The 19,059-nt window shown below is 46.8% G+C and overlaps 1 protein-coding gene across 2 annotated transcripts in view; it reads right to left on the minus strand.

Annotated features, from left to right (window-relative positions):
* The window catches only part of EIF2AK2 (eukaryotic translation initiation factor 2 alpha kinase 2), a 300,514-nt gene that overhangs the window by 50,183 nt on the left and 231,272 nt on the right, over positions 1–19,059 (minus strand). For both annotated transcript variants that reach the window (XM_085611364.1, XM_085611363.1), the window contains exon 12: positions 17,316–17,508. In XM_085611364.1, the coding sequence (XP_085467490.1) occupies positions 17,316–17,508 (193 nt within the window). The remainder of the gene's footprint in view (positions 1–17,315; positions 17,509–19,059) is intronic.

The following is a 19,059-nucleotide window of genomic DNA, read 5'->3' on the forward strand; positions in this document are numbered from 1 at the left end:
GTGGGTAGCATAAGCAGTGCTGCAACTCCACTGGTAGCATTTCATTTACATGTCCTGGGTATATGGGATACCATTTTACAAGGGACTTACAATTAAATCAAATATGACAAACAGGTGTTAACAAACCATACCTGGTTTAGAGGAGGGAGCACATGCACTTTAGCACTGATTAACAGTGGTAAAGTGCCCAGAGTCCTAAAACCAGCCAAAAGAAGGTCAGAAATATAGGTGGAGTAAGTCAAAAGGTTTGGGGATAACCTTGCAGAAAGGGCCATATCGAACAAATAACATACACATTTGCCTCCCTATTATAAACAAAATACTGCTGATTTGAGAAAATGACCCAATCTAAAACATACATCAGTGCTAGGAAGTAATTGTAGAAGCGAAGAGCAACTCTGCATTGCTTAAAATTGCATCTCCTAAAAGAGGTAATAAATACAAAATCCTAAAAGATTGATAAAACTTACAACATAGAGTAAAGTGCATTGTTATCAGAGGTACATTTAGTCCCTTCAAGTTTTCCCTCAGGAAACATAGCATTTAGCAAATGGTACCAGCTCTAAATCTCAGCAATATAGTTCTCTCCCAATTGTTGTGCACGTAAAACAGGTACGGTTCAGGGCCTAGATTTATTCTTAAATATAGTTTTGGACTAATGTCTTGTTCATTTCCATGTTTTTTCTTTTGACGCAACGTCTGTCCATAAATAAACGCTTCACAGAGTGTTTATCATTTTTACTTATTAACATAGAATTGTCAAATAGGGCACATTTTCCTGAATCCATAAATCTTTGTTTCACATATGCAAGCCAGGGAAAACTCTAATCTGATCACAACAAACACAGTCATTGATTATATTATGACTAAAGGAGGCCCTATGAATTGCTCCACACAAAATGTCCTAAAAGAAAAGGTCACATGATAATGATATCTTAAAGACAGGGCAAGGCCAGTTCCTTGTGACAGAAATAGTGAGGGGATGATTGGGGAAGTGAGAGGAGACATCTTCAAAAGCGGTTCTCTTCTGCATGTAACGCGTGACAATCTCCAAAACCCCAAACGCTACTGCCATTACAGGCAGTAAGAACACATTGCTTAGTGTATATTTCGAAGAGAGATACATGCCTTTGTATTAAAAGCCTAAATACAAGGCTCATCTATGGAAAACGTCTAAATAATCACTATGATGGAAATATAAAATACATCAGAATATGTACATAATGCTTTGACTTATGAATTCTCAGGTGTTAATCATAACCGTATATGTATACATTATGACTGCTGAGTACGAATGATGAGATGGATGTGGTGTGTATGTTGTTTGTTCTAGTTTTAATGATGAAATATTGAATATATTATTATCAATAAATAACAACTTTTTTACTTTTCAATATAAATTTGTCTCTGTCTCTCCTTGTTTTAGAATTGTATTGGTTTATTGTGATATTCCTAAAGGAATTTACCCTATGTATTATTTCCCTTCCTAGAGGAACTTTCTATTAGTACCAGGGGGCCATTTATCTTTACGCAAAATAATTATAATAAAAATTAATCATAATCAGATTCAAACAATGAGCACCAGTCAACAATAGTGCTTGTATCCAAGGGCAATTAAAATCCAAGGGAACTACCCTTACTTTGATCTCTAGATTAATTCATATAGATAAGCTGCCTTTAGGATACCCAGATATAGAGGGAATTGCAGAAACAGAATAGCAGGAATAACTACTAAATGCAAGTAGGAGTGTGGATCAAGTCTCTTGCATAATGACAAAATCATGCTGCTCAATCAGACTCGTTCAGTCATTCTCGGTCAGTGTATTATGTATACCTGCAACATAAAGTCAGAGAATTGTTCCTTGGAATTAAGATTTATTTGTGATATACTTAGATTTCAAAGAATTACAATTAGATAAAGTGACAGAAACAGCCATTTTGAAACTACAATATATATCCATTGTAGTAGTAACCTTCTCAGGGCAAGATGTTTGACGGACCCTGCTGTCCAAGGTCTTAACTCTAGTGTAAACTGAAAGTCAATCACACCCTATTGTACCTCGAAAACAGCAAATTAGTTGGAGAGAGGCCACCTAGCAGAATTGGATACAGTGTGCAACGTATGCAACCAAGGGACGGGGACCTGGACCAGATTAGAAACATAAGGAAGTAAAGTAGGAGAAGGCTTATAAAAATAACCCAGTGGAAGTGGAACTATCTGGGAACAATCAGAATAAGAAAAATTTGGACAAGCTAAAAGATCATACTCAATGTTAGGGTCTCTAAAATTCATAACAACACAATCTCCAGGTAGTGCTTTAGGGGATAATCCAATCTACTCCACCCTCCTAGCCACAAGTATATCATTGGCAAACAAAAGATTAAATCCCATATGTTTACATAACCACCGCAGCACCTTGTGAATCAACTGACCAGTAGTCTCTTCCTGATATACCTTGAGTTTTGAAGCATTAGACAAGATTAAAACATATGGGCAGGCTGACGGGGGCAGATTCAATATCACCTGAGAACCCTCTAAAACGTGCCTATCATATGAATCCTGTTGGGAAGATGCAGCACAATTGATACTAGTGGAGCGCAATGGAATAGCAGGAGCAGGTGTTGGGTAAGGGATTTAGGGAGGAGGAAGGCATTTAAACATTTGAGGGAACACAACAACTGTGGAGTTGGAACTGAAGTCATAGTATTAACAGAATCCTTCAACTGAGAGCCAGATTGTACACCAGACATGTTACCTTTGACACTGTGAGAATCAGCTAAAGGTTCTGCATGGGGGTTAACAAAGGCTTGATGTGGAAACAGTTTAGCCGACCTAGTTTCAATTCTTTCCAAATGATCTGATAAAGGCCTAAAATGAGCTTTCACAGTAGATTGAAGTCTAGCACATTTTTCATCTAAATAAATTGGTACTATCATACTATCCACAATATCCACAGTAGATCAAATATTACTAGTAGTTTTACAAGTCCTAGCCTTTCTCTTCTTCGTAGGACCACCTCTTATCTTTTTAACTGGAGGTTCATTAGGTGAATGGAGGTCATTACTATTTGCTCAACTACTTCCCAGGATCTCCAACTGGGCAGGCGAGTAGATCTAATCATTGCTGGCAGGTGCACAAGGTCCTACTACATCATCAGGCTGAGCACAAAGCAGATAACCACGCCCCCTCTATCGATAACCATTGTTCAGTTCATGCAATCTCCTTTGAAATTACCCCTAGTACATGCTCAACATAGGAGTCAATGGTTGCAACGGCAGCTACAGGGGCAGCACAGCTCATAGTATTCCTCTAACCCATGCTTACAGTATGCCTCTAACGGGGACAATGGTTGTGGATACTTGGATGTGAAGCTTGGGCATTTTGTGTTTAGGTGTGTGGCGAACAGGTCTATGTCTGGGAAGCCCACATTTGAAAGAATGGGAGGAGAACTTGAGGGTGTAGTTCCCATTCGTGGATTTGTTGTGTCTGATCTGCCATCTGATTGTTTACTTCTGGAAGGTGTTCTGCTTGGAGATACATTTTGTGATGTATGGCCCATTCCCAGATGGTCTGTGCTAGCTGTGACAGCTGGAGAGTGTGTGTTCCCCCCTGTTTTTGTATGTAGTACATTGCTATCATGTTGTCCGTACGAATCAAGACAGTTTTGCATACTAGATGAACTTGAAACGCCCTTCAGCGCTAGAAAAATTGCTAGCAGCTCTAGATGAATTATGTGAAGCTGCTTCTGCTGCAAGCTCCACATGCCCTGAATTGGGTGGGTTTGGAGATGAGCTCCCCAACCTGTCAGTGATGCGTCTGCTGTTAGTATTATCTGTGGAACCCGGTCGCTGAAGGGCCGCCCTTTTAAAAGGTTTTGTGTGTTCCAGCACTGCAGACAGCGATGGGTGAACGTCTACCAACACTAGATTTGATAACAGACCCTGAGCCTGGTTCCACTGACGTGCTAAGCATTCTTGTAGGGGACGCATTTGAAGTCTTGAGTAAGGAACTATTAGAATGCAAGACGCCATCATCCCCAGTAACTGCATGAACACTCGAGCTGGTAATGACTGTTGAGGCTGAAACTGAGAGAGCAGGACCTGTATATTACAGACTCTGGCCGGAGTGGGGTAGGCTAGAGCTTTTTGTGTGTAGCTCCAAAATATGGGCAACATAAATCAAGAATTCGAAAAAATTTGCAAACTGCACCGCTAATGAATCATTGGCATTTGAAGACCCATACAGAAAAGGAGCTAAGATGGACCATCATTTTAAAAGTAGAACAAGAATACCGAGGTGGAGACCTTGATTTGAAAATATTGAAACGTGAAGCGATGCTCATTATGAAATTCAATACGGCAGTCAATGGGTTGAATGAACTTTCAGAAATTTATGAACTTTAATTTGCACCACTGTCGGGTCAATTTGATGGGTCAAAACCAGCTGAGTCACTTGTTCATATTTTCATTTTCCACAAACTCAAGAGAACAATACTACTCATAGAATGTCAACTTGCGCACATCATATAGATGTATGTATATTAAGAAGAGTAATATCAATATGGTAATTCTTTGTGATCTATTTACGACCACTACATAATAAACGCATTTTAATAACGTAGTACAGACATTCAAAAATTGCCAAACCGGGTCCGATATTACTTTAGGATATTTATAAGCTTTAAGCACTATTGTAATAATTAGAGAAGGCATTCCGCTTCCTCTTCCATTTCATTTATGCCACATCTCTTATAAATTGATAACGAGCGCATACATTTTTGCAAAAAAAAGCGGGCCAATTTTTTTTTTTTTTTTTTTTGAAACCGTTTATTGCAGTTTGTAAAAGTTACAGGTATGGGCCTACAACCACCCGGCCGGCCGCTAGAATGACGAAAGCATATTGCATACATACAGTAAAAGTCTCACGGCAGTGCAGAGTAGTAAAACAGGAGTAATCAATGGTGCAGGCCACACAGCTCCATGCCCACAGTGCGGTTCCCTTTTCTTGGAACAAAACAACACCAAAAAACCCACACCCGCAAGGCAACCCGCGATCCAAAGCGACAGCACATGCTCCATAAGTGGGGGATCCGAACCAGCAGCAGAACTCTGGAGAGGGGAATGGGAATAGATCAGGGACTGGGGGACCGCGCGCCCGCGGCCGAGGGAGGGGGGCCGTCTAGGGAGACGGAGCAGGCGAGGCAGCCGGTAGCAGTGGTGGCTCACAAATACCCCCGCGGTAGGCGTTCCAGGGGCCCCAGAGTTTCACCCACGCCCCAGGCTTACCCCTCGCCACATACACCACCTTTTCACGAAACATACACCAATCCATATGCTCTTCCCAGGCCGACACCGCAGGGGGCCTCTGGGATCCCCACAATTGAGCAATGTCACGCTTGGCTATCATGTATCCCAGAGTCACCCACCGCGTCTGCGGGACCGAATAGTCATTCGGTTCCCATACATTCAGCAAGCATCTCCTCGCTTCAGGCAGCAGCGCGACACGCGTAACCACACGCAGGACCTCATGCACACCACGCCAGAATCGCTCCACCCTCGGGCACTCCCACAGTATATGCATGAAAGTCGCCAACGCACCACAGCCACGCTTACACATTCCGTCACCAGCAAAACCCATACGCAGAAGCCTTGGCCCCGTCACGTAAACCCGGTGAAGGATCTTGAGCTGGACGAAACGAAGGCGAGCCGGGATGGCCACCTCTTTCGGAGAGGCCACCGCGGAAATCCAATCCTCGTCGTCCAGCTCCAGCCCGTCGGCAACCCAAGCCTCGCGGAGACTAGTCAGCAGGCACGATCTATCGTTGATCAGTTTTTTGTATATGAGGGAGATCGTGCTGTCCGGGACATGGCCATCTAGCACTCTGTCCTCCAGGGGGGAAGACTCCGGAATGGATGCGACATCCGGGAAGACGGAGCCCAGCGCATGGCGGACTTGTAGGTACCGAAAGTACTCACTGCCCTGCAGCTGAAACTCCGCCTGCAGCGTCTCAAAAGTTTTGAATCCCCCCCTCGTCCAGAGATCTCCCACCGTGCTGATTCCGATCGTGTCCCACTTCTCGAAGCCCTTCGACGTCCACAGGGAGCCCAACCTCTCAGACGCATACAGCGGTGACGCCCGGGTCAAACGGTCCTTCCACCCCATAGCTGCATTAGCCGCGTGCCAGACACGCACCATGACACGCGTCGGTCCCGTCAAACGGGATTCGGGCGTGCCAGCGTAAAGCGCTCGATTGTAATCGCCACCGGGCAGGAGCATCTTATCCATCTCAAATGCCGGGTTCAAGGCGGGCCCGTAAAGGCCATGATTAATTGCAGCTAGTTGGGAGGCCCAGTAATACCGTTTAATGTCCGGGAGGGCGACCCCCCCATCGTACCACGGGAGCGTCAATTTAGCCAGAGCAATGCGCGGCCTCCCGTCCCAGAACAGGCGCCGCTGGAGGCCCTCCACCTCACGGAAATAGCGTGCCGGGACCAAGTCCATAGTATTCTGGAGGGCGTAGAGGAAGCGCGGCAGGGACATCATTTTAAACAAGGCCGCTCGGCCGAGCGGCGAGAGCGGCAGACGCCGCCAGCGCACCACGTCCTCCTTCAAGCGCCGGAGGGGGGGTAGCAAATTCCGCTCATAGCGGGCCTCCGGGTCAAGAGTGATATAGATACCCAGGTACCGAAAACCTTGGGAGGCAATCTGAATCGGACAGTCCCGTGGTAGGACCGGAGCCTCCCCGGAAAGCACATAGACACAGGATTTCGCCCAGTTGATGACCAGGCCTGAGTTGCGACCGAATGAGCGCAAAACATCAACCAGGACGATCAGTGATTCCCGCGGGGAGGCGAGATACAGAAGGATATCGTCAGCATAGAGGGACACACGGTCCTCATGCTCGGGGGTCCAGCGGAGACCACGGATAGAAGGGTGCCACCGCAGCCACTCCGCCAGGGGCTCCAGGGCCAGGGCGAACAGGAGAGGCGACAGGGGGCAACCCTGTCGCGTGCCCCGCCCCAGCGCGAATGGGGCCGAGACTCGCCCATTCACTACCACCTGCGCCAATGGGCCCGAGTATAGCAATTTGACCCAGCTAATGAAACCCGGGCCAAACCCAAATTTCGCCAGCATCGCCCAGATGTATGGCCATTCAAGCGTATCAAACGCCATGGTGGCGTCCAAGGACGCCAAGATGGCCGGCTCCCGCACGAATGGGACACGCGCGAGCACCCCGTGCAAGCGCCGCAGATTGAGCGCCGTGTTGCGGTGCGGTATAAAGCCAGATTGGTCTTGGTGGACCAAATCGCCCACCACGCCAATCAACCGGTTGGCCAACACCTTGGCGAGGATTTTGGGCTCCGCGTTCAAGAGCGAAATCGGCCTATAGGATGTGACCCGTTCACGGGGCTTCCCCTCCTTGTGGATCACCACAATTGTGGCCAGACGCTGGTCCGGCGGGAGGGAACCCTGCGAGTGGGCCGCCAGGAACATCACGCGCAGGTGGGGCGCCAACACATCCGGGCGTAGCTTGTATAGCTCGATGGGAATACCATTGGGGCCCATGGCCTTGCCGGATGCAACCGAGCGAATAGCCAAGGCAATTTCGTCCGAGGTGGGAGGGGCGTCCAGCGAATCCCTGTCCTCCACCGTAAGGGAGGGCAGTGCGATGTCCCGAAGCAGGGCATGGGAATCTTCCTTCGAGCAGGGGGAAACCGGGGAGTAAACTTCGCGGAAATAATCCGCGAAGCAGGAGACAATGGCTTCCGGCTCAGTGACACATGCACCATCCACACTCTCAATCAAAGGCACCACGCGGCTCGCTCTCTCCCTCTTATCCAACCACGCAATCAATTTGCCAGCCTTATCACCCACATCATACAATCGCCCCTGCTGCTCTCTACTGAGGCCCCTGGCCGCCTCCGTGACGAGGGCGCGATAGGCCGCCTGCTTTAGGTGTAGGACATGCAACTTGGCGTCTGTTACCCCGCTCCCCAGGTCACCCTCCAGTTCTGCAATCTCGGCCTCTACCCGGGTCACCTCCTCCCGCTCGCGCCGCCGGGCATGGGAGATAAAGGAGAGGGCCTCCCCTCTAAGAACTACCTTGAAAGCCTCCCACAGGGAGATGGCCGAGGGGACCGACCCCACATTCTCGTCGAAATATCGCTGTAAGGATTTAATCAAATCGGCACGAATGGTGGGGTCGCGCAAATACCATGCATTGATTGGGGCCACCCTGCCATCCCCCCTCGGGAAGACATCGAAATGCAACAACAATGGGGAGTGGTCTGAGATACCCCGCGCCAGATGGCGCACCTCCCCCACCCTCCCTGCATGGGCCGCCGGGACAAGGAGGTAATCAAGCCGCGAGAGGCTACCATGGGCACCCGAGTGGAAGGTGTACTGTCGCAATGCGGGATGCTTTAATCGCCAGCAATCCACCAGGCCCAGCGTGTCCAAAAGGCCGGGCAGCCACGCCTGTGCCCGGGGGAGGTCCCTAGGGGGATGGCGATCCATAGACCCAGAGGCTACCGCATTAAAGTCCCCTCCAACCACCAGCAGGCCACTCGGAAGGTCCAGAAGGAGGCGCCCCAGGTCCGCAAATGTGGTGGCTTGTAACCCAGGCGGGACGTACACTGATATAAAGATAAACACTCTACCCTCCATTCTTCCCACCAGAACCGTGTAGCGTCCCCTCTCATCATGGCGCACCTCATCAATCTCCAACGGGAGTGAGTTCTTAATCATAATACCCACCCCCCGCGAGCCCGAGGTGAAGCCGGAATGGGCCGCCAAACGATATCCCCGCCGATTCATTGCATGAAAGGAGTTACCTATAAGGTGCGTCTCCTGCAGGAAGACAACATCTGGTGAAATACGTTTTAAGTACTGCAGGACCACACCACGCTTAATCCTATCCCCCAGGCCGTTAACATTCCATGACAACACAGTCAAATCCCTACCCCCCATCATACGTCGAAACAATCGGTCGTCCCCCATCGAGCATTCTAAAAACAACAACACAGTAGCGGGTTTGCCTTGCGGTGCTAACAAACAACACACCCCCCCCACCCCCCGGTCCCAACAGAACTCCCCCCTCCCTGCACCCCTGCATGAGCCCAGACAGCCCCCCCAAAGTGCAGTGTGCCTGTCGCCCCATAGCTAAATACTAACTAGTCCCCCAGAGGAGGAGGGAAGCCCCCAACAGACCCCGCACGACCTCCATAGGAGGGGAACATACGCAATCAATAAATGGTGAAGGAACAATGTCCAGAGCAAGGCCTATTCAGTCACCCCTCAATTCTGATCCGGCGGGCCCTCCTCGCCAGCCGCGCCCCCCCCGCCCCCCCGGCCCCGATCCCCAGGCAGAGTGTCCAGCCAGTCCCCAGCCGCCTCGGGCCGGTCGAAGAAATGTGTGCGACCATCCACCTCTACCCTCAGCTTAGCTGGAAAGAGCATTGAGTACTTGAGGTTCAGGTCCCTTAGGCGACGTTTAACACCAAGAAAGCTCTGTCGCTGCTTCTGGACCGCCGGAGTAAAGTCTGGGTAGAAATGTACCTCCATGTTGTCAAGCTTGACCGGTCCCTGTTGCCTGGAGGTCTGGAGGATAGCATCTCTGTCCCGAAAATTAAAAATCCGGGCAATGAGAGGCCGCGGCGGGGCACCAGTCTTAGGTCTGCCCCCGGGGACCCGGTGAGCACGCTCCACCGCAAAAAGCTTACTCAGCCCCCGGGGCTGGAGATGGGTCAGGATCAACTCTTCCACGAAAAGATCCGCCGCCTCCGCCTCTCGTCCCTCCGGCACCCCCACAATACGGACATTATTCCTCCGGGCCCGACCCTCGGAATCCTCCAGTCGCCGGTCCATCAGGGCACTCGCCTGTCCAAGCCGGCGCACCTCCTTCTGGAGGGCCACCACGTCTGTCGTGAGGCTCGTTGTGGTGTGGGCCAGGGAGTCGACTCGTCGTTTGTTTTGGACAAGTCTGCCCTCACAAGGCTCACATCCACCAGGACCGAGTCTATTTTCTGCGCTAAGGTGTCGAAACGCTGGTCCACCGAGGCCTTCATCTCTGCGATGGCGCCCATGACGTCCCGGAGGGTCAGATCCACCGGATGAGCAGATGCCTCCGTCGGGCCCACCGGGGATGCACGCGATGTCTCCGGAGAACCCTTCTGGAGCGTGTAGCGGTCCATACTGTTAGCCTGGTGCGCCGTGCCACGGCGAGTCGTCTTCACCTTCGCCCGGTCGCCATCTTGTTTGGTGGACATGCTGGCTCTTCCACCGTCGTGTCAAGCTCCCCGAGCGGGCCGCTATACCAAGTCACGGGTGCTAGGGGGGGGGGCGGGGGCGACCACCGAACCGCGGGTCAACCCACCGCCGGCGGGTCAGCTGGGCTCCTGGACAAGGCCACACCACCGCACCCCGCTCCGCCGCCCAACCCCGCTTGAGAGCAAGGAGGGCGCAAAAGCGAAAGTGCGGGGTACGCGAGTCGCACAGCCCCGCTCGCCGCTGTTATTCACTTTGTCCCCGGATCGCCCCACTACTCCAATCCGGGGGGCCGGCGAGGAGAAGGCCGCAACCTTCGATCGATGCTCCCACCGGTGTTCGGGGTCCGATTCGAGCCCAAAAAAAACGGGTGGCGCCTCAGCTCGGGTTCCCCGACACAGTCCCCTCAACAAGGACAGGATATCGCCAGGATTAATTCAGGAGGTCGCGGAGGTCCTCGGGAGCCTCGCACCTACGCGGCCATCTTGGTTGCGCGCTAGGCTCCTCCCCCAAGCGGGCCAATTTTGATACAAAAATGCCTTGCGATCGAAGTGTGAAAAAAGCGTCACAGTATTGACAACATTCGAGTTACATTTATCAAGATAGATGCTTCACACTACATCTCCCATGATTCTTGAGAGTTGCGTTTATGACGCGCCTCACGTAAATAGAATGCCGGCCATGTTCGTTCTAAACCAAACAGCCGGGTAACATTTGCGATTCCCTGGTGCCGCGAGTGATTTGTTCACCTTAAAGGTAAGATTACTTCACTCTAGTGGCCGTGTAGCAAGTAGATAGGAAGGCAAACAAACTCGCCAATAAATATAAATATCGGCGTCTCTCTCTCTCTCTTTCTCCCCCCAGACCTTTGAGGAAAGCTTGCTCCGTGGTCTTAAATCAAGTCCTATCGACGAAGACAGATTATTACAAAAGGTATTTCACCGGTTCTCACATCGTTAAGCCACCATGAACCTCTTCAAATAGCTTTACGAGCTTATGCTAAAACAAGCTTTTATATAGTTGCAGATATAATCGTTCAACATAAAGAATTGGTTCTTCACTACCTTCAGTGGTTCCAAGTAAGACTCTCAAAATTCCATCTGACATTAAAATTCCATCTGACATGACTAAGACATAGTTAATTCCTGTGAGAGAGGTTTTGTTGACGTTATTACAAATATGTTTTTAGGTCAAGTGTTCTTGTGAATCACCAGTAGTGCCTTTGCAAGGATTTTGATGCAGGTAAGGATTTAAGCGCATGAGCTACGGCTGCAAATAAGGTGTTTTGCAGTCATTTAGTAAGACAAAGTTATGTTTATGTCTTCTCAGCTACTCTCGTCCTGATGAGAATCCCCGCAAGAAGAGGGATTCGAAACGCGTAGACCTTGTTGTCTTAGGCCAATCTATATAAAAAAACAAAAAACAAATGGTGTATTTTTCTCATTTGGGATAAATTGATGTTTTTGATGGCCTTCTTGTTCAGTTTTTGAATTCAACATTTGATATGTAAATATGTTAATATGATATAAATGCTGTGTATATAGTGTGATTGGTTAGTGAGTGTAGTGTGTAGTGAGAAAATGTGGGATGATTGAAAGATGTGAATGGGGGCACTGTTAGAATGAATGGGTTATGAAGAATGTATAGAGATTCAAAGCAATATTTTTTGTGGTGTGTGTGAGAAAAAGGTGGCTCATTTTGATTTAAAGATGTCGGTTTGTATTTTTGGATAAAGAATTTTTGATAGAGAACTAATGTAGTCTGTGAAAAGCGTTTTGGATTAAATCCAACTGAAAAAGGCTAAGTATACCTTTAAGCATAGGAAGTGGTTGGGTAGCCCTCTGAGAGGAACTTAGGGTCTCAAACAAAAAATCCTCTTCTAAAGCCTCTTTATGCAGCTCTACCCCATGGTACTGTGCAGCCCTGTTAAGTAGCTCATCTGGAGGAGAAGACCTGGACAGATATGAGTCAGGGTCATTATCCGGCTGTGGGTCACTGTCATAATGGTCCCATGGGTCAGTATCCTGTGCGATATACTCATCCCCATCTCCATCCCCTGAATCCTGAGGGTCAGGTGATAGTTGTGGTGGTGAATGTGTGGGTGTGATGAGCAAATTTGGATCAGTGGGTGAAGGAGGCAGAATATAAGGTAGAAAAGGGTTAGTATCCACATTTTTCTTCTTTAGAGGAATGTGGTAATCGTCTTGTAGGCCCAATTTCCTTTTTTCAGGCAATTTGGCATGAATATGTCCAGTTTCTGGATTAATCCCCAGTTCTTTCTGTTTTGGATCCGAGGTGGTACGTCGGACCGAGGCTCTTTAGTTGAACTGGATTCTTTAGAGGAAGGTTTTGGCGTCAAAAGTTTTGGCTCCAAAGGTTTTGGCAACGAAGATTTGCTTTTTGATAACGGTGGAAGGGTTACCAGCACATGTTTCGATTTTGATGCAGAAGGTTTCAGGTCTACACCGGTGTGAGGATGAGTAGAGCCCAAGCCGGAAGTCTTGTGTTTGTGTTTCGGCGCCGAGCCGGAGGGGGGCGTGCTCGAATTTCTTTTTTGGTGCAGACCTTGGGCCGAAGTCAAGAGCGGGACCAGAGCCTTTTTGTATAAGAGATGGTAGGGGAAGGAAGTCTCTGTACTCCCGATCTGTTGGCCCGGTGTTGGAGTCGACTTCAGACATGGAGACGTGTTCTTCTTCCAATTCGGCTTCCTGCACGTGTGATTCTTCATCATCGGAATCGTCTCAGACTAGATCTGATGCGGACCGGCTTTGTTGGTGCATTTCGCGACGTCAAGCCCAACGGTCACAAAGCAACTTCTTCAATTGAAACGACCGACATGCGTCGCAGTCTTTCTCGTCGTGTTCCGGGGATAGGCAAAGGTTGCACACTTCGTGCAAGTCGGTGTGCGAAAACTTAGCGCGACACCCAGGACAGAACTTGAATGGAGTCAGTTCCATTGACTGCTATCGACACGGACGCGGGTAGGCCCAACGGCCCTCCACGAATCTTCCGATCGAAGGATTACGAGTGTAAACGATACGCAGAGAATGGGAAACGCAATCGATAAACAATACAGTCGAGGGTAGTGGATTGCGCATCAAAGGGAGCCCAAAAAACGGAGCCGAACCGGAGCGCGACAATTCACATACGAACCCGATGGCGGAAAAAAACAATCTGACTATGGAGTCGATGTCCATGTGCACTATCACAGAAAGGAGGAGTCACCTACCTCGTGACTGGAAAGACTTCTTTGAAGAAAAACAAAGTGCAAACATCCAGACCCAACACTAGATGGCAATCTATGCACAGCATGTGATCTACACCTCAAATGCCTCGAAAATGAAGTTATCCATCAAGATTAATAAGGTTTCATGAAAGTACGACAAATACATACTTTAACTCGACTGTTATTAGGTACCATTGATATGGCCAACACCTATAAACTTCCACTGGCAATACTAACCTTTGATGTGGCCAAAGCTTTTGACCGGGAGCACTGAGCTTATTTGTGGCTTTGCCTAGAAAAATACTTAAAAACCTTTGCTAGAGAATTGGTTAATTGTGGTTTAACAGATTGTTTTCCTTCATTTAGAGATACTCAGAAGGAGTGCGGAAGGGAGGACCAAGATATCAGCCTGTTTAAAATACACAGATATGCAAAAAAGATTAGCCTCTATGCAGATGATTTGATAATATACACGTCTGAGCCCAATACAGATTTGCGAAGATTAGAGAAACTGGTCATCAAATTTAGAAAAAACTGAGATAATGGTTTGGAACTTGGAGATACAGAATAACTTAGTAAAAGAGAAACTGCATTATCTATGCATTCTGATCAACTGTGAGTTAGATTGAATTGCAGAGGTTAATCTGAAAAAAGCTTCATCTGAGGAAACCAATCCCTCAAAAGGTGGCAGAATTTATCCCTAACAATATATGGCAGTGTAAATCTGGTTGAAAATAGTATTTTCCTTAAGCTCACTTTCCTATTTAATTGTATCCCGTTAACATTTTCGAAGACACTAATTCAAAAGATACAGGGAACAGTAGCGTTTCTTTTTGGGCATCGAGAGGGGTGAGAATATAATGGAAGAAGTTGAGACAAAAGGTTAGGGAGGGAGGCTTACAGTTAACAGACATTCAATTATACTGTATGACTTTCCAACTTAAAGTCATTTAGGGGTTTTCGAAACACAGTGGTAGACTCAGGCAATGGGGATATAGATATGGTGTTCTGAGTTCTGTTAGGATCCCAGGGTGACGAAGCTGGTTATCTATGTAAGTTTGGTGAACCAAAATACTTTATCAATATGCGGCTGCTGGTTTTAGCATCTGCTGTTGACCTTTGGACTAGCCTTTGGAAAACATGGTTAATATCATATTTTTCTGTTTATGAACCGATCTGGGACTTTCCTGACATGCTGGGGTGTTTACAAGTATGTCCCGTTGTGTGCCACAGGAATAAAAAATGGGGGGGATCTGCTGGACGGTAACTAACCCTGGGAGTAAGACTACGCTACGCTAGCATAGTTTGCGCAACTACGCGCTACACGAATTGCACGTAGCACAGTGCAAAAACGCGTAGCATAGCGGGCATTTTTTGCTTGCTCGCGGTCCTCAACGTCAAGTTGGCGACCGCGAGACTGTTTCCTTGTTCGCGATCAGTACCATCAAGTTGCCGCTCGCGAGCGTGGAAAATAAACCTCTCAGCGAGATTCTCAACGCGGGGAGGTCAGGTTTCTCATTGCGAGTGGTCGCTTATGCTCGCGACCGCTTGTGATGAGAAACTACCAGTCTGCATTGAGAAAACTGCCGCTCGAGTACAAATCTACTCGAGCGGCAGAAAATAACCACTTGCACTGTGCAAGATGCCGTTTGCAATGATTGCACTGTGCGGACAAGCATCCGGCACTGTGCAATCAGTGCGAACAGCATTTTCCCTACCGCACTACGCAGCTCGCGTAGCTTGCGTAGTGCGAAGTGCAATTTGTGTAGCGTAGCGCCACTACGCAAACTACGCCCAGGGTTAACATGCTAAAATCCTGGCCAAAGCTGAGCCTGAAGACTGGGGAAAATGTGTCCAAATTTAAATATCTACAATTATCATTTTATGTAGTGGCAAACAAAGATGAGCTGCAAGTTCCAGTTGATATCGAGGCCACTCTACAGCTTTTAAATTGCTAAATGGTATGGACTGTTGTGTCAAACTGAGGATCTAAAGTCAACACCGCCTTTTAGAATATGGGAAGGATGCCTGCTGATTGACAAGTTGGAGACCCTATGGCAAGTATTCTTTAGCAGTTTATATGACGTTGTCAGTCCCACAGCACTTAAAGGAAACCATTTGTTTACACTGCACAGGGCTTTTTGGACCCCGCATAAACTCTTGAAGATTTCCAGTATGATCGAGAGACGTTGTAAGAAGTGCAACTTAGCCAGAGTGGATGATTTGCACATGTATTTGGAATGCCCCTGGGAAAAACATTCTGGGGTAAGCTCAGTGGTTTCAGAAATGGCTAGCACATAAATCAAGGTAAGTCCCAATTTGGTCATGTTCAGAAAAATATAGGAGACAGAAGAAGAATCTGCTAACTGGAAGGGAAGAAACATAATTCTTTTTACTTGATATTATTAGTGAGACACACTATTTGTACAAAATTGATTGACCCTCACCCTCCTAAGCTGAGGGATTTGTTAACACAAGTGAAGAATGTTGCTCAATGGACTTATGATGTTGAGGGTTTAAGACTAAATCTAATTTGTGGTTCCCTGTGACTGAATGTTTTAGAGCCAGACATAAATGGGTCCAATGATTATTAATACCAGCTGTGCTGTGTCAGAGCAATGGCCTATGACCCTGCACAAAAGGAATAGCCCCACCACCTTGGCAGTGTGGTATAAATGTTTGAACGGCTAACACGGTCTGTTGGGTCAAGAAGGCTTGGTAATGAGAACAAAAAAAACAATGCATCAGTGACGGCAAAATATCTTCCTGGTGAGGCCAATGTAATCGTAGACTGGACGTTTAGACATATGGTAGATTACAACGACTGGAAATAAGGTCCACTGGTTTTCCAGTATCAGAAGACTATCTAGTGCCCATGCAAGATAGATTTTGTTTTCGCCTACACACTGAATTGCTAGCTAAATCAGTTTTACAATTAGCTGCCAGACCCGTACTCACAACCTGCAGATACCAATTGACAGGTCCCAGGTAGGGTAACACTTCATCCAAGATGACCTCCCCATCAACTCCGAGTCAGAGATACATGGTCAGGCATACCCTGCGACCCAAACCCAAGTCTACCGATTGAAATGTCACAGGTGGGGTTACACTTAAAACATGCCCCCAGGGAAAACCCTGATTGATCCCACAGATCGGCAGTTACACCACACACAGGACTGACGAGATTGGCCCCAATAAAACAAGTTTTGGCCAAAGGCGTATGTTACCAAAATTCCAAAAAGTTAGATGCCACATGTAGTTAGGAACACTCAGCCAATCAGGATATGACATGTACACTTCATTGGGTGAACACGCGCTTTCCACACAGCAACTGAACACGTACATACTGGCCCAAACTAGCTCTCCCCCAGGCCGAGAGCCATCTGTGTTCTTCTTATCATATGGTTGTACTTGTTGTTTATGACTAGGATGCTTTTCAAAGAATGTCAGATTGTTTTATTGTACCCCACAAACTGTTTATATATGCAGCCAAGACTTCTGTACATGACTTCTGGTACAAATATATATGTATATATATGAGAGACAGAGAGAGTGAAAGATAGACAGACAGAAACCGAGAGACAGAAACTGACAGCGGTTTACACCCAGGTTACCTTGAACCATTGCTTTTACTTACCTCTATATGGACCTGATCATTATATCGACCAGGCAACACCACCTAAATTGCTAGAGAAGGAGTAATGCATGTTGAATAATTTATCATACTTAATAAAATGGCCATGGTTGATGTAAGGGGCAATAACGGTTCTGAGGGTTTTTATCCCGACATACATATATAAATAAATGTAATAATTTTTTTACCTTGAGATCTCTGTGAATCAAGCATTTCGAATGAACATATTTCACTCCCTCGACGATTTGCTGAAATATAATCAATGATTCTGACTTGTCACTGTCCTTACCCCTTCTTTCATCAATCCAATTTTTTAAAGTTCCCTTTTCACAAAGTTCCATTTGGATGAAAAGTGCTTCACATAATATCCCACAATTATCACTGGATAAAAAGTGAAAAAATGATTCAAAAACATAAAGTACAAAAGTTGTAAATAAACATCTTTCACAAAACGTCTGCCACTTATATTGAATAAACTCTCAAAGAAATATTTTGGCAATATGCGTTAGTGTTTTTTTAAAATGCTTGTTAATGCTCCATTCTCTTCCTCATTCAGAATCAGAATGATTCACATGCAGTTCTGACCCCAAGCAGGTCATTGATAATAAACAAGTTACTTACCGACCACTACAGTTGTCTAGCATTGGTATGTTTCATCATGGATTCAAATGTTTGAATCATTTCCTGTTGTCGAGCTATGAGTACAAGAGTAACCTTTCAACAATAATAATTTCATTAAACTGCCTGAAAGGCATACAAAAGGTGGCTAGTCACCTAATCATCTCATTTAAAAAGGTAAAAACGTTGACAAAGGAATTGAAACTTAACTAAACTACACTACTGAATAACATAAGCTACCATACATCAGTTTTCGATTGCACAAGTTTGAAAGATATGTACATAGTGAGCCCCTAAAAGGGAAGGAGGGAAGGTTGCATGTGAATCTATGAATGATACCAACACCAAAGAACTGTATTTACAAATAGTTAAGTAGTTTCTTCTACTGTATTTGATCTTTCGTAGAGTCATATGCTTGAATCAGAATAGCACACAGGAGATGAACACACACATGCATGCACATTCTATGGTTGGTGAGAATTAGATAATGTTCACCTTATTGCTCATTTCCCTGTTTACTCTGGTGTAGCTTCAATCTCCAAACCGTAGTGCTTTATGAAGGTGTGGCAGTTCTTCTGTGTAGCTACCTTGCCTATGTCCTCAAGAGGTACCATGGCATACAGAGCCCCTGTTGCAGTGGTGCCTCTCACTGAGAGTGCTGTAAGAGCCCTGAATGGGGCCAAGTAAGTTTTGCATGGCAGAAAAATGATGGCTGCTGCTTACCCCCTTGCGAGTATCTTTGGAAAGGGCACATCTCTTGCAGGGTGTCACAAAAGGTACGAAAAACTCGTCAGTTTTTTCCAAGCACCTCAATTCTCTCGATGTACAGTTTGAGGTACGTGAGAATGGTAAGAGAATGATGGGATATATATGCAAGAGCAAAATGATCTAGGAAAAATGATGGTTCATTGGATGTGAAAGTCGAAGCGTATCTTCGGGATAAAATCTGGCTTAGTTTAAAGTAATTTTTGTATAATTGTAGAAAAGATTCCATCTATTTTTGTAAATGTCTGCAGTTCACTAAGCCTTTAGAGCAAGTGCGTGCATATCCCGCGGCAGGTCAGATATTTCAAAACCAAAGGAGAAGGCAGAGCAGTTGAAGTAGTTGGGGACTGTGGGTTGCCACCTCAGCACCAAAGTGGAAGGCAGAGCAAAAACAATCGTCACACCAATGGGGTTTTTGCCTCAGTGCCACAAGAGAACATGGCAGTGGCAGTGCTCTCAAGCTTAGCAGGCATGAGTTCCCCTCCCAGTCCAGGTACTTCCTTTGCTTTCTGATAACTATGGTCTTGTCTACATCACTCAAAAATCAAA

This window comes from Triturus cristatus, chromosome 6 (genome assembly GCF_964204655.1).
Source record: "Triturus cristatus chromosome 6, aTriCri1.1, whole genome shotgun sequence".
Classification (NCBI taxonomy): domain Eukaryota; kingdom Metazoa; phylum Chordata; class Amphibia; order Caudata; family Salamandridae; genus Triturus; species Triturus cristatus.